Source organism: Orcinus orca, chromosome 15, assembly GCF_937001465.1.
Source record: "Orcinus orca chromosome 15, mOrcOrc1.1, whole genome shotgun sequence".
NCBI classification, from domain to species: domain Eukaryota; kingdom Metazoa; phylum Chordata; class Mammalia; order Artiodactyla; family Delphinidae; genus Orcinus; species Orcinus orca.
Genome location: NC_064573.1, coordinates 24,159,378 through 24,175,837, shown reverse-complemented (window position 1 = coordinate 24,175,837; position 16,460 = coordinate 24,159,378). Strand labels below are relative to the sequence as shown.

Here is a 16,460-nt window from a genome sequence, read left to right as displayed (position 1 = left end):
TCAGTCTAACCCTAAAGCCAATGTTCTGAATCACACTGTTCTGTACCACAGTCTCCCAAAAGATGACTCTCCCAAGAAGGTTCAACCCTAAACAGTATCATTTGGCCAGAGCAGCAAAAGTAATAATAGCAGATACCATATACTGAACACCTGCTATGTTGCAAAATCTGAGCTAATCATTTCAAAACCTTACCTTGTTTGGTACTTATACAAATCCTATTAGGTGATACTATCTTCATTTTACAGAAAAGGCCATTGAGGCTTATTGAGATTAAGCAAACTGTGAAAGGCCTCACAGCTTTGAAGTGACAGGAGTGTGACATGAAGTCAGGTCAGCTTGACTCCAAACCTTCCTTTTTTAACCCTAAAGTCACACTGTCACCAAGAAGAGTACAGCAATGAGAATAGAAAATACTATTAGATACATGAGTTTTCATTTCTTATCTATCTAATTGTTAGAGACTCATATCCTCCTGCAAATAATAATGCCAGAAATGGCAAAGGCTCAACAAACACTGTCTGTAAGAAACATATACTAGAACAGCTCTGGAAAGGAACAAACAAAGAGCACCAGAAGTGTTAAAAATCCTCCTAGCCAATAACTGCACTTCTTACCCAACTTAATTATATTAGTGTTGGATGGATTTTGAAAATCTAGCTACCATATTAATCTTGCTTTTAGAGTATAACCTTTTGATGAGTGATTACTGCTTCAACATGGAACTATCTGCGCGTGCTCTACTTCAGGGTTTTAGCAAATTACAGCCTACAGGCACCCCACCACCTGTTTTGGAAATAAAGTTTTACTGGAACCCAGTCATGCTCATTTGCTTATGTATTACCTATGCTGCTTTTATGCTACAATGGCAGTTAAGAGGTGGTGACAGAGACCACAAAAGCCATCTGCCCCTTTGCAGAAAAAGTCTGCTGAGTTCTGCTCCTATCTTTAGTTATATAAAACCCTAAATGGAATATAGATTTTAAATTAAAAATTTCAAATAATGTATCATTTGGAGTTTTCTAGGTTAATTCCTATCCCTAATAGGTAGGACAGGTGGATCTAAATTAAGCACATGCTGGCTTGGTTATCTCTGAAAGAAATGTAAATATAAATGGATATAAAGAACCACAGCCCTCATCTAAGATTTACGTGACCTTCCTGAGAACATACACAGAAAATTTAGTTTTTCTCATCTTTAACCAACATGAAAATATACAACTTGACAGTCATCTCCACAAGTAAAAGTACACAATATGGGGTAAACAATACCCTCTTTCTTCATTAGAAAGACTATTCAGAGGAAAAAAAAATACCACAAACCTTGTGTATTCTTAAAGGACATGATGGCCTGTCTGTAGGGGTTTGGTGCATCTGCAGCATCTGTCAGGTTGGCCAGAATCAGCAGAAGCAGGAGACTCTGGTTGGCCAGAGGGGAAGAAACTTCTGGAGCAGCAGCCGCTTTGCTGCCCACACCGCCCAGTGTGAAAACAGTCCAGAGTCCAGCTTGAGAAGAAAACACACAATTAAAATGTGCTGGGACTAGGGGCAGGACAGGAATAAAGACGCAGATGTAGAGAATGGACTTGAGGACACAGGGAGGGGGAAGGGAAAGCTGGGACGAAGTGAGAGAGTGGCATGGACCAAATGTAAAATACCTAGCTAGTGGGAAGCAGCCACATAGCACAGGGAGATCAGCTGGGTGCTTTGTGACCACCTAGAGGGGTGGGATAGGGAGGGTGGGAGGGAGACGCAAGAGGGAGGAGGTATGGGGATATATGTATATGTATAGCTGATTCACTTTGTTATAAAGCAGAAACTAATGTACCATTGTAAAGCAATTACACTCCAATAAAGATGTTAAAATAAATAAATAAATAAAAATAAAAATACAACTCTGGTGGAAAACTACAAAAAAGAAATGTGCTGGGACTTGTAAGATGAATCTATTTCTGTACAATATTCCATACTTTCTCACATTTTAAAGTTTGAAATAACACTCCCTTTTTTGATTATGAAAGTAAAACAAGTCCATAGTTTGGAAATTCTCATATTGTCCAAGGACATACAAATTTTAAAGACTGTCATTCCCTATTCCCATAATTCCACTTCCATTTCCCATAGATAACCAAGATAATATTAAGTTTCTTATGTATCTTTCTAAATTCTTCTTTACATATCAAAACATACACATAATTATAAAAAAATTTCACATACAACTTTATACCAATATATTTGAAAACCTAAGCAAAATATTAAAATATCTAGGAGAAAACAAAATTGTCCAAAGAAGATGAAAGCCTGAATGGACAAATAACCTTGTAAGAGTGTAAACCAGAGTCAAAGAGCCAATCCTTAAAAACCATCCAAGTCCAGATTTTTTTTTTTTTTTTACAAATAAGTCTACCAAACCCTCAAAGTACAGACAATTCTCATACTATATATGCAGTGCCAAAGTACAGAACAAGAATCATAGCTACATACTCATTTGACAAGGCCAGAAAAATCTCCTTGATACAGAAACTGGATTAAAAAATGCATTTAATCACATTAAAAAACAACTTAGGAATAAACCTAGCCAAGGAGGTGAAAGACTTAAATGTAAGGAGGTTCATCAGAAAACTAAAACTAGAATTACCATATGATCCAGAAATCCCACTCCTGGGCATATGCCCAGAGAAAACCGTAATTCGAAAGGATACATGCACCCCAAAGTTCACAGCGGCAGTATTTACAATAGCCAAGACACGGAAACAACCTAAATGTCCAAGCACAGATGAATGGATAAAGATGTGGTACATATATACAACAGAATACTACTCAGCCATAAAAAAGAACAAAATAATGCCATTTGCAGCAACATGGATGGACCTAGAGATTGTCATACTGAGTGAAACAAGTCAGAAAGAGAAAGACTATCGCTTACATGTGGAATCTAACATATGACACAAATGAACCTATCTATGAAACAGAGACAGAATCACGGACACAGAGAAGAGACTGGCGGTTGCCAGGGGGGAGGGTGCGGGGGAGGAATGGGGTGGGAGGTTGGGGCTAGTAGATGTAAGCTGTTATATATGGAATGGACAGACAACAAGGTCCTACTGTGTAGCACAGAGAACTATATTCAATGTCACATGATAAACCATAATGGAAAAGAATATTTTAAAAAAAGAATGAATATATATGTATAACTGAATCACTTTGCTGTACAGCAGTAATTAACACATTATATATAAATCAACTGTACTTCAGTTAAAAACAAACCAAAAAAATAAGTGATCACTACACATCACAAATTTAAATTTATTCAAAACAATGTTCATGACATAGTTGGGAAACTTGAGGCATTTAATAAGAAAATCAAAATTATATAAGAAAGTAAAACCAGTAGCCAAGTATTACTTGCTTTGGGACTGATTTGTTGTTTATCTTAACATCTTTAAAAATTTCCAGTCACTTCCTTCCACTCAGAGTATGCTCCATGACTGCCTACCCCTATATCCACCACTGTGTGTTCAAGGATTGCAAGCAAAGAAAAACACAATTAGAAAGTTCAATCTGCAAACAAAAAAAAAACAAAAAAAAAACCACAAAATGCTCTCCAAGGTAAAATATAAGTGTTTTATTTTTGGGGGGATTCTCTTTCACAGCTGTGCATCTTCATTACTAGGAGAAATAAAAGTTGACTAGCACCGGACAAATTTCACAAACAAAATTCTGACTCGCTTTTAACAGAACTTGAAGTCTTCTTCCCCCCCACCCCCCTTCAAGTTTTTTCAACAGGGCTGCAAAGCTGCTTATAATGTCAACAAATGAACATTTTATTGAGAAGCTATCCCACTCCACCCCCACCGGACAGACAGCCTTCCTTCCTTTCTCTGATAAATATTACTGCTATGTGGCCTTTCCTTACAGGGAGAAATGAGGCAGCCTGCCACTGCCTACATTGTAGTTTAAACTGGCCATAATACTGGACCAGAATTCTTCCGAAAGTTTGTTTCTTTTTGCTGATCCAAGCCTCTGATCTATGACCCAAGAATCTTAGTGGAACTGCATTTTCCTGTTGGCAAAAAAAAGCTTCTCTCCACCAAAAAAATAAGGGAAAGTTACAGTGTATTTCCTTCTGTTCTAAAAACCAAATTAAGGATGGTCTCCAAAGTTTTTTAATTGTATCCCTCAGGTCCTCCGAATAAATGCTTAAAATAAAATTCATCTAACTAAAACTAAAAAAGTACTGAAATTAACTAAAAGAAAAAATCTAGTGTTGATGATTCCACCTTTTAAAAGTAGTGACTCAAGATTATTTATCCTTAACAATAAAAATGTGAGAAAAATATAAAGTATGACAAACTGAAACATCAATAAAATAATAACCAAAGGAAAAAGAACTCTCATTTTAAGAAATTTTGAACTCAAAAGTAAACTATTAAGACAACGAAATTAAGGTAAATTACTGTTTTTTATATTACTAAACATGCCACTTGCCACTATAACTGATTTCTTGTATCTAAAAAATACATTACAGAACACTAATTATTCAAGCAAAACTATACAAAAAAAATACATGATAACATACTATACTGTCATCCATAGTTATAAACATCTGCTAAAAGGGTCATATTCATATATTTTGAGACTGTAATACTGTAACAAAACAGAGACCATGAAGAAATTAAGGAGAAAGCAGGTCAGCTATTACAAATACGTATGAAAATTCTGCTAGAGACATTTTAATTAACACAGATAAAAGGGTAATCAGTCAATAAATAGGTAGTGAGTGCCTAATTAGGGTTAGGCTCTATGCCAGGTATAAAAAATACAAAGAAGAAAAAAATTATACTTTGTCTTTGAGGAGGTTAGAGAAAGGGGAAGCAAATATTCATACCAATTTTCATTGCCATAATGATCCAACAAATATACCTAACTCTTCAAACATCTATACTTTTCCTATATAAGTACAGAGAAATAAGGGCAGGCAGTTTCACCAATAAAGTTACTGAACATGCATCCCAGGGCAAACACTGGGGCAGAGTAACTATCTGATCCCAATACCATGCTCTCTTTCCTTTTATTAATAAAAGCCCTGAGCTTTAGCTGGGCAGAACTACATTTCCCAATCTTTCTTACAGGAAACTATGGCCATATGACTAAATTCCAGCCAACGAGATGTGACTGGGAGCAGCCCATGCGAGTTTTAGATTATATCCTTAAAAGGAAATTATTTTCTCTTCAAATCCTCACCCTTCCCATGGGCTAGAACCCAGGTAGAGTGGTGGGCCGACAGATTTGACTTTGTGCACGAGGATACCACCAAGGGAATGGCAAAACAAGACAGAAGGAACTCTGGTCCCTGGATGACCTCAGGAAGCAAACCTACCTACACCCCTGGACTAGCGTAGACTTCTACGTGAGAGAAATATTAATCTTCTATCTTTTTTAAGCCACTGGTATCTGATTTCTATTAAAAGCCAAACCAATATCCTAACACAATTATGTGTTATAAAGTTCCAAAATATTATTGCTTGGTTAGAGACCTTTTTTTCCCCAAACAATAGTTAAAAAAAATTTTTTGCATATCAAAAATTTATTTAAGTTTTTAAGATAATTATAGATTCATATGCTCTTGTAAAAAAATGCACACCTTTTTATCCAATTTCCTCTAAGGGTAACATCTTACAAACCTATAGTACAGTATCACAATCAGGATTTAACACTGACACCATCAAAATACAGAACAATTCCATCACCAGTTAGGAACATTTGTATGGGAAAAAATATCTGATGATCACTAAACTTCTTTGAAGTTAATTTCTTTTAAGGGTCACATACCAGCCACAGAGGAAATGTACCATCGTGGATTAGGCAAAGTGCAAGAAACTGGATTAGACACTAAAGAACCCAAAGACAATGAGGCCCTATCCATGAAGTTTATAGTCTAAAGGAGAAATGGACATGGAAAAGACAAGCAAATAAATAAATGGTAATGAGTTTGCAGGGAGAAAAAGAATGTTACCTAAATGTCAGGATGACCCTGGAAGAAAAAACAGTTGAGAAATAACTCAGAAATCAATGTGTAGAACTGACCATTGGTTTAGACTTTTTCCAAGTTTACAATTAACCAGAGAAGCCATTCTACTTCCCCCCAGTTTCAAAAAATTTTCTTTCATTTCTTTTTCCTACTTTCTTTCTTGCTTAGAGCATCCTTTAAGGTCCAAATCAGAGTCGTCTATTCTAATGAAGCAAAAACATGACTGCTTTTACAGCACTTTGATTATATAGCTCTCTCCAGCATTGTACTTACCACAGTCTGAAATTGATTATACTTATGTATGTAACTTAGGCACAAATCTTCCTGTGGACTCCTTGATAGAAAATAGCTACATCTTTTTCATGTTTCATATTCCTTAGAGGGTTCCAACTTACAAACTTAATTTGTTCCTTTACTTCAACTTTACTTTCTTTCTTACTTCAGTTACTTACCAAAGGTTATTTTTACAATGTATAAGACTGATTTTATATTTGATATTTTAAAAGTATATAAATAATATAGATTTTATATTTGCTATTTAAAGGAAAAGCATGCTGTTTTTAAAGTTCTAAATGTAAGTGTCAAAAGTTGGCTTTAGGGCTTCCCTGGTGGCGCAGTGGTTGAGAGTCCGCCTGCCGATGCAGGGGACACAGGTTCGTGCCCCGGTCCGGGAGGATCCCACATGCCGCGGAGCGGCTGGGCCCGTGAGCCATGGCCGCTGAGCCTGCGCGTCCGGAGCCTGGGCTCCGCAGCGGGAGAGGCCACAACAGTGAGAGGCCCGCGTACCGGAAAAAAAAAAAAAAAAAAAAAAAGTTGGCTTTAGTCCTATATTTTAAACTATAATACTTTAATGCTGATGAGAATACTAGGAGACAGGTGTTTTCAGACACCAGTGGTAGGACTGTAAATGGGTACGCACCATCTTTGGGAAAGGCAGTCAAGTAACGTGCATCACAAACATTAACAATACGCAGATTATTTGGCCTAACAAGTCCAATTCCACAATTTATTCTAAAGAATGAATACAAAGATCATATTAAAGAGCTATCCATCTTAAAACTCAAGAGAAACATATACACTTAAATACTGAATAAGAAGAAACTGGCTGAATTAATTGTGACATAACTCATCAACACAAGAGAAAACCAAGCCCATGGTTAGAAATCCAGGCATATCACCCAGAATGTCAACAAGGTTAACATTTTCCCAGTAGAATGTCAGCTAGTTTTTAATATCTAAACTTCCTAGAATATATCACTCAGTTTAATCCTTTTCAACTAGTGTTCATAAAATAATCTTTTATATTTGTATCTCCAAAACTCAAAACATTTTAAACAAAATAACGTACTGGGGGAGAGGGGGAATCAAATTTCATTACAAAGATAACCGGTGTGACAGAATTGTTGACATTTTGAAACTGAACTGAGTGTTTAAAAAAAAAAACAAAAAAAACGAGATGCATGTCTCAGATGTTGTTCATAACTAACAGGGCATCTTAGTGCCCTGCCCTGTGTGAGCCATTCTCCACCACTGGGCACACATACTAAATGTGTTTCCTAAGACCTTTCACACTGAGCCCTTGATTTTTCTAAGTGTTATACAATAAGAGGTAAAAGTTGTAAAGAAGAGTGAGGAAAAAAATGACTAAATGGAAGAGAAGAGATTACTATTTAAATCATCACTTTCATCAGGAAGCCATGTTTTAAGCATTTTATATAAAAACACACTAGTTTGTTAAACACTGGCATTTAATGTGGTTTAAAAAACTGGTTGAGTTATTATATACACTATAATTTTTAAAATTTAAAATAATGGTATTTAAATAGGTTCCAGATCAGTATTTTTGGCATAATGTCTGATTTTTGTGATTACTGATATTAAGTGGTAGATACCTGCATTGCATAACTAGTTTGGAGGGTCAGTTGTTAGGGTCTGACTACAAAGGAACACAAGGAGACTTTTTAAGATGATGGAAATGTTCAAAATCTTATGGTTATGGTGGTTATTACATGACTATACATATTTGCTAAAACTAACAGAAGGTAAATTTTACTGTGTATAAATTATATCTCAATAAACATGACTCCATCCTTTCCCTCTCCAAAAACATGTTGGGCATGGATGTGGAGCAAGTTGAACTCTCATATACTCTATAGTGAGAGAGTAAATTGGTGAAAATAATTTGGAAAACTGTTTAACTGTAACCACTATACTTGAATGATGTACAGCTAGGACCCAGCAATTTGCCTAATTATTATACCTAATAAAATGCTTACATTATGTGCAAAGACATGTACAAAAATACACATAGCAGCATTATTTTAACAGGCAAAAGTTAGAAATAATCAAATGTGTAATAATCATATACATTACAGTATGAAGGATAAATAAAATATGGGATAGTCTTAAGATGAAATAATATATAATAATCAAAATGAACAAAATATGCTTCATGCAAAAACATGAAAGAACTTTACGAACCAAAGAAGATGCCAAAGAATACATAGCATGTGATTCCATCTATATAAAGTTCAAAACTAATCTGCGGGGCTAGAAGTCACAACAGTGGTTTCCCATGCAGTTGGTAGAGGACAGCGATTAGGAGAGTGCACGAGCGGGTTTCTGGGACGCTGGGATTACTTGACCTGACTGGTAATGACATGTATGTTCATTCACTTTATGACAATGAATTGAGCTATACACTAATTGTACACTTTTCTATATGTTAAACTTACATTAAAATGTTTACCACTAAGAAAACCCAGTATGCATTCCTTTTTGTAAGATGATAAGTATATACCAGAATGCTCACAGTGGTTACCTTTGATTACAGGAACTAAAGGTGATTTGTTTTTCTCATTAGAATGCTTTGATTTCTAAAATGATAATGTAGTAAAAGAAACCATAAAATTTGAAAAATATTTACATATCTTTAGAACAATATTTCTTAAAATAAATATATTAAAATGTTAGTTTATTGAGGAAAACATACCCTATTTGATATTATATCTTTATTAAAGGGCACAGTCCTCAAGTACCTCTCTATGTAATCAGCCTATATGTTAAAAAAACATTCTTTAGCAATTTATTTTTTTCATTTGAAAATGAATATAAAACAGCAACATACACAATCTTGAACTACAGCCAATCATACTACAGTGCTAGAGGAAAGGGGGAAGGGTGGTGGGAAGGTCACTAATATTTTCACTTTTTTACATGTGTTTACATTTAAAGCACTCTTAAAATATCTGGTGACTGCTAGTTCCTAAAACAGTTCTGAGTCAAATTCAATTTTCCTAACACAAAACAACATGATATTAAAACCCCCAGCCTGTCTCCCAAAAGGAATGCTTTGACCATCTCAAAAAAGAGAAAAAAAAAACACCACAAAAGAACAGAGGAAAAAAAAAGAACAGAGGAAAATGTTTTAAAAACTCATAGCACACTAAAACATTTTATCCACCTTTGTAGTCTGAAATCTTTCAGAACCTCTGATTTATAATCCAGCATAATATAAGCCATATGAAACTTTAAAAGTCTTACTCCTTTAGAACAGAACTATTAAAGAAAAACTGAAAAAGCATCCACTGAAATAATTCAGTGTTCATGAAGATAACACCTGTTTTCAAAAAGGAGAAACAATGAAAGGTAACAGAATTCACTGGTCTAAGTAAAACTCTAGAATCACATATCCTTAAAATAAACATTTATGAGAACCTAAGATGAGCCAGGTACTATAGTAAAGTGTACAGTATGAAGGGAAACAAAATGAATAAAAAATCTAGTGTCCTCTGAGATAAATCCCATCTCATACCCCCATGCAAAAACATTAAATAAATTAAATCTGATGCAAGAAATAAGAAAGGGGCACTGTGCCTGTACACTCAGAGGACAGATAGCCCTTCCCTTGAACAGGTCCATATCTGGTTCCCCAGTAACCTCATTCCATCTGTCCTGAGGTTGTCCCCTAAAGCAGTGTTTCCCAAAATGGCGCACAGACCACTGATGAAGTGAGAGATGGTTAAGTGTGGCACTTCTTAAAAATCTTCAAGAGTTATATGTATATTAGAAATATATAAACTAGGATATCAATCTCAATTTTCAAGGACTTCACCATGTAATATAAGGATAGAGTAAACAATATGCTTAAATTTTTGAAAAAGTGAGGTAAGTAAACTGGAATTCAAGCTGTACTCATATAAGACAAAATCATGGTTGTTGCATGGATGTGGGTGAAGTTGGGGAAATATTCCTGTAGGAAAACAGAGAAGTCCTCACATCACAGCTCTAAGCATCTGGCAGTGTATACTTACACAGAAGTCCCACTCTTCAAACCAAAAAAGCCCTGTTCCCACAACATTTTCCCATGGTACATGATCTCTAACCCCTCAATACCCTGGCCACCTTTCCATCTGCTGGCAATGAGGCATCCCCAACAAAACATAAAATAGAGGTATATGTGTTAATGATGGAAGAGAAACATAAGTACCTTTCAACAAGCTTTAACCAAATACAACCATTCACCCCTCCTTCAGCTGAGGAAATCCAACAGTGTAGTATGTCACCCCTGTGAAAATTAAAGGGCCTTATTAGGGCTAGAGCTCTCACTGTTACTGCAAACAGTACTGCGCACTGTTACTCTCTTATACACGGCTGTACTACTTCATACACTTGGCTTGCATGACTGTCTTCCCTGCTAGACTGTGGGTTGCTTGACATGGGTGTCTCCCTTCTTCACTGTGGATTGATTCCTTTGCACCCTGACAATGTAATTTTTTATATTATATTAAATAGGAAATGAGTAATTTTTAATTTTACAAACTGAATTTTTTATATTTTATGTAAAAATATTCATACAAAATTCTTTACTTTCTCCAAATAAAAATCAGGATTGAAGTCTGAATTATGCAAGAGATTTTGTCAAAAACTACCTATACTAATAAGTTTATTAACTTTAACAGTATCAATAACCAAAAAGAATCCATTTGGAATCTACAAATAGATTTCTAACAGTACAATCTTAGAATGAGTGCCTACATTAGCATTCAACTTCCACTTGTGAAAGAGTAAATATAAATCAAACGACTATAACAAAATATGCAGAATAGATTTATTCCCACCTCAGTAACAGTCATTTTTTCCATATAGCTTTCCAGCTGTTACTCTCCTGGGCATTAAAAACTGAGAATCTGTGAGTAACTATTACTCTTTGGTTGAAAGTGACATTCAAGGAAAGATGGGAAGAATTTCTTCCAAAACTCGGACCACTTTGAAATGAATTTTTAAATGCCTTAAAGGCAGCAACAGCAACATCATCTACCATCAAAGGATAAGAAGAGTAAGATAAGAGCTTAGGAGGGACTAGGAAAGTAGAATCTATGAAAAGAGAGCACATTCATAAATATTTGAAAAAGACGATTCCAAATTAATGAATCCAGAGAGTTCCCAAGATACAAATGGTCCCCAAATGAAAGCTACAGGTAGTAAATGCAAATAAGAGTGAACACTAGATCAAATGGTCTGAAAGTACTCATGAGATTGAAGAAATATCCACAGAGCATTCAATACAATCCAACCAGCAGTTAATAAACACACACTAACACTAACGGTCTCCAAAGTAGGTGAGCAAAGAAAATACCAGAACTTTGTGTTTCATCTAAGAAATATGAAGACCCTAAGCCTCAGCAGTACACATTACTCAGACTGGCACTGGTGCTCACACTCAGCCCACCTGTCAGAAGTCACATGCCATGCCAGTAATCCAGGTACCCTGAGTGGGGTCCTGCCCGCAACAGGGGGGAAAGAGGCACGTGCTCCTTCCTTCTCTTGCAGCATAAGGAGACATACTGTGGTGTAGCGTGCTTGATTACGTTATCTAGGTTTAACTAAACTGACTCTCGTAAAAATCTATTTTAAAAATAATGGAACCAGGGATTCCCTGGTGGCGCAGTGGTTAAGAATCCACCTGCCAATGCAGGGGACACGGGTTCAATCCCTGGTTCGGGAAGATTCCACATGCCATAGAGCAACTAAGCCTGTGCGCCAAAAATACTGAGCCTGCGTTCTAGAGCCCGCAAGCCACAACTACTGAAGCCCACGCGCCTAGAGACCATGCTCCGCAACAAGAGAAGCTACAGCAATGAGAAGCCCACGCACCGCAACGAAGAGTAGTTCCCGCTTACCGCAACTAGAGAAAGCCTGCGTGCAGCAATGAAGACCCAACACAGCTTATCAATAAATAAAATAAATAAATTTATTAAATAAATAAATAAGTAAAGACTACTATACACAAGGGACTGTTGTGGGGAGAGGTAGTGAAAGAAAGAGGGGAAGAAAAAGAGCAGTTTCTGCCATTAAACGGTGATCTATACAAATTATCAAATTTATAACTCACCAAGAATTATCATTTACCTAATTTTACACATAAAGAAATTACACTCAAAGAGGCCAAGTTCCTTACGCACATAATAGAGCTAAGCGGGTCTGCACCCACAGTGCTGAGTCTATAGCAGATGCTCTCCCCCACTACCCTCACTGCCCCTCCAGCTCCAAAACAATAAACGGGGTCCCCTGGCCTCCACTGGGTATTACAAGTTTAAAATTTACCGCAAGTCAGATCTTCAAGCACTTGGGATATAACAGGCCTAAATTCAATCTGTTTGCTATAAGGAATAGCATTCTGTGGTTTACAGTGAGTCTGGTCCCAAATTATCTTGCCAGACAGAAGTCTCTCCTGCTCTTCAGCCTCATCCACGGAACCCCACACACATATATATATATATATATATATATATATATATATATATATATATATATAATTTTGCTTGGATTGTGTTTTTGGCTCTACTGCCTTCTGTTCATCTTGGTACCACATCTGCATTTCTTTACATGCCCCTAAGGAACCATCTCTCCCAGGTGTTTTGCCCCTTTTTTATGGTGAATAAACATTTACTAAATTATCTCTTTGGCAGGCATGCACAGGTTCTTCAATGAATAAATTGTTTTCAATACATTCAAGGTGCCCATAATCTTCTTAAGACAGGCAGGAATGTCTTTATAACACAATGTTCTGAGAGTTTCACAGAGTCCTGTGCAAAGAAAGAGGACCAGCTTTGCTTGGGCATTCCAGGAGAGCTTCCCAAAGGCGGCTGCCTGTAACCTGGGGTGTGAAGGTGAGTGACAGATCTGCAGGAGGAGAAGAGAAGGGCATTTCGGTGCATGGGATGGTATCAGACAAAGCTGGGCAGGGGTGAACCTTCGGTGCACCTGGCGCTCCAGCTGGAGACTCTGAGTGAGGTAAGGCTGGAAAGAGAGGGCAGATTGTGAGGGGCCTACATGACGGTGCTTCTGAAGGTCACTCCGACTGCCAATTCTGAAGGACCCCAAACAGACCAAGAATTCAAGTCCTTTCTGGTGATCTTACAAATGAATAACATACAATTCATACATACATACAACCTTCACTTCCAGTTTTACCTAGGATTAATACTAACCTATTAACTCACTAAATCAGTTATGGGATATAGTATTTTCATAAACCTAGAAAAAACTAGAGCTTACAGGAGATCCTAATAACTAAGTCTCCTATCAAAAAGTCTGACTGCTGTGCAATGCTTGTTTGCGCTGCAAAGCTCCTTGTGCACAAACACGCATGCCGACATACATATCACAGGTGCCTGGAATTCCGGCAGCTTGGGAGAAGGAAGTTCTGTTAACCATTTTGTTCTGAATTGGTCATGGTCTTCCACTGATGCATTTCAGCTTTTTAAGTTATAAATTTCAGTTAAATTTAGCTTCAAAATGAGCAGTTAAGATGATTGTAGATTCTCTAGTTAACCCTACACAATACAACGCTGCATAACTATTAAGCCCACACTACTAATAAGATACCCTTTCCCCTACTGGGACACAACCAACCAGCGGGATATGAGGGAGGTTCACGGAGCTCTGAATCCTTCAGTAAGACACCTCCTTTTCAGGCCATGAGGCCAAAAGCCTCACCATGACAAACTGTCCAAAGCTATCATTAGAATTACTACCTACCTTCCCCTAAAGGATCATCAGGGCTAATTATAATTATGCCTTATATCCCTGTTTACCTTGATCAGCAAAGAGAACTAAAGCTGCTACACACCCTGGCCCAGTGCCGTACGATTCAGTGCAGCCCCTAAACTAACACAGTCTCCCATAGCTCTCCCCATTCCCTCTGGAACTCACATATCTCATCAGAAAAAATCCTCAGTATTTTCAAGCTTAACCTCTTTGCCCCTGGTCTAACAGAAACCTGGGTGTCCCCTGAGAACAGTTCTCTGGAGCCTTTATAAGTGGTAACTTGTTTTTCTCTCTCCACAACCCTTGTACCACAGAGAAGCAGTACAGCTTCCAAACTATTTCTCCTGACACCCCAGTTGCCCTGAAACATCCCATCAGACTATACTACCCATCAATGCTGCTTGCTACAGTCATTTATAGACAGCACTGTCACTCTTGGTCATTTTCTAATCATCTGAGCACCTGCTTCACTGTCCGCCCCTCCACACTACTCCAGGCCTCATTTTTAAAATATCAACATACTCATATTCAAGCCACCCAAAAATATGGTCTCTAAGGCCTTGATCTGCTTGTTCACTTCCTCTAACCTACCCCAGCTACCCATTCCCATGGTCATGCCCTGGTTGCACGTTCTCTTTGCTAATAATTGCACTACCACCATTTTGAATTCATATATTCCACTCTCTGAATACCACCACTGCCCAGCCTTCCAGACCATTTCCTCTAGTACCCGACTCAAACAATTTTTGACCTGGTTGGCTCTTTCTACCACTTTTTCATTGTCTACCACCAGCCCCTCCTAACCCAGCTAGGATTCAGCGGATCAGCAACAGGATCACTCCCTTGCTTACTCCTTCCCAACTCCCTCACACTCCCGCTTTCCTCCATCATAACTGCCTAGCAAAACTCCAGCCTCGATTAAATCCAATTCTCTAACTACTCCATGTTCCAAAGCAGCTATACATAAGAACAACATACAACCATTCTGATTGCTTTTAAGTTCATCCCCATAAATTTCAAGTGGGCCCTCAGCTCTGTCCAGCAATCCTATTATGCTTCTCTAGTGTCCCAGGGGAATTAGGCTCCTACAGCTCTCTCTCTTGGTAAACTTCCAACACCAATCCCCAATCTTCATGCTCAGCTGACTCTCAATAGAGTCTATCAGATAACTACCCTGTCTTTCCACTTTAAAATCCACAAACCCACCTGCATCAACATGTACATACTCTGCCTTCACTCCTGTTATAAAGGAATGAAATATCCCTTCTCCAATCTTTATGAATAAGAATTTCTCCATCTGTAATAGAATGTAAGTTCTATGAATGCAGGCATTTAGTAATATTTACAGAATTGGAATGAATCGTTCCTACCACAGTATGTAAACATGTTGCACCATTTCCCAGCCAAAAATAAAAAAAATAAAACCTCCCTAGAATCCATGTCCCCTTCCAGTGGCTGCCCTATTTTTCTGCCTGTTCTCTGACTCTCATTCTCCCCTCAACCTACCCTAATTAGTTTCCTAAACACCATTCCACCTAAATGATTCTTCACAAAGTAACCAACAACTTCCATCTTACCAGATTCCAACAGTCATTTCTAAGGCCTCTCCTTAATCAACCTCTCACTTAAATCTGCATAAAGTTGTACATTTAAGATTTTGTACTTTACTGCACCTATGTTATAATTCAAACATTAGAAAACTTCAGTGAAACAATTTCATGGATCAGATACAACTGGGAAGAGAATTAGTGAACTAGAAGATAAATCTGAAGAACTTATTCAGAGTTCAGAGAGACAAATGAAATTCTAAGAGAGATGAAGAGATATGAAGACTATGAAGATATGACAGAAATTTCAGAAGTAAAAAGAATAGCAGAGGTGATTTCCTGGTGGTCCGGTTGTTAGGACTTGGGGCTTTCACTACCAGGGCCCAGGTTCGATCCCTGGTTGGGGAACTAAGATCCCACAAGCCGCACAGCATGGCTAAAAAAAAAAAAAAAGAATAGCAGAGATATAACAACAAAATAAAACTGCAGATCACAAAAGCTACCAGAAAGTAGAAATTTAATGATCCCAATCACTACCCCCAAGGTCACAAAACTAGCAGCCTTAAATCCAGGTTTCAGGCTTTTTGCAATATATCACAACACTCAGAGAAGAAAGAAAGGAAAATCCAGTTAGCTAAGAAACTCCATTAGGCTCAAATGATACATATGCTATTTCTCCAACAGGTATGCATGAACTTTTGGAGACAATCCATGATGTGCCAGGAACAAGCAAGGTCAGAAAACAAACATGATACTTTTTTCTGGATCACTAATCTTACACTAAGATTTCTAGAAAGTTAATTAAGTCACTGGACTGTCAGGTAATGCCATC

At 37.4% G+C, this 16,460-nt stretch overlaps 1 protein-coding gene across 4 annotated transcripts in view; it reads right to left on the bottom strand.

Moving 5' to 3' along the window:
• Positions 1–16,460, bottom strand: part of DYM (dymeclin) — a 375,320-nt gene that overhangs the window by 242,439 nt on the left and 116,421 nt on the right. For all 4 annotated transcript variants that reach the window (XM_033421381.2, XM_049697847.1, XM_049697848.1 and 1 more), the window contains exon 9: positions 1,322–1,504. In XM_033421381.2, coding sequence (XP_033277272.2) covers positions 1,322–1,504 — 183 coding nt within the window. The remainder of the gene's footprint in view (positions 1–1,321; positions 1,505–16,460) is intronic.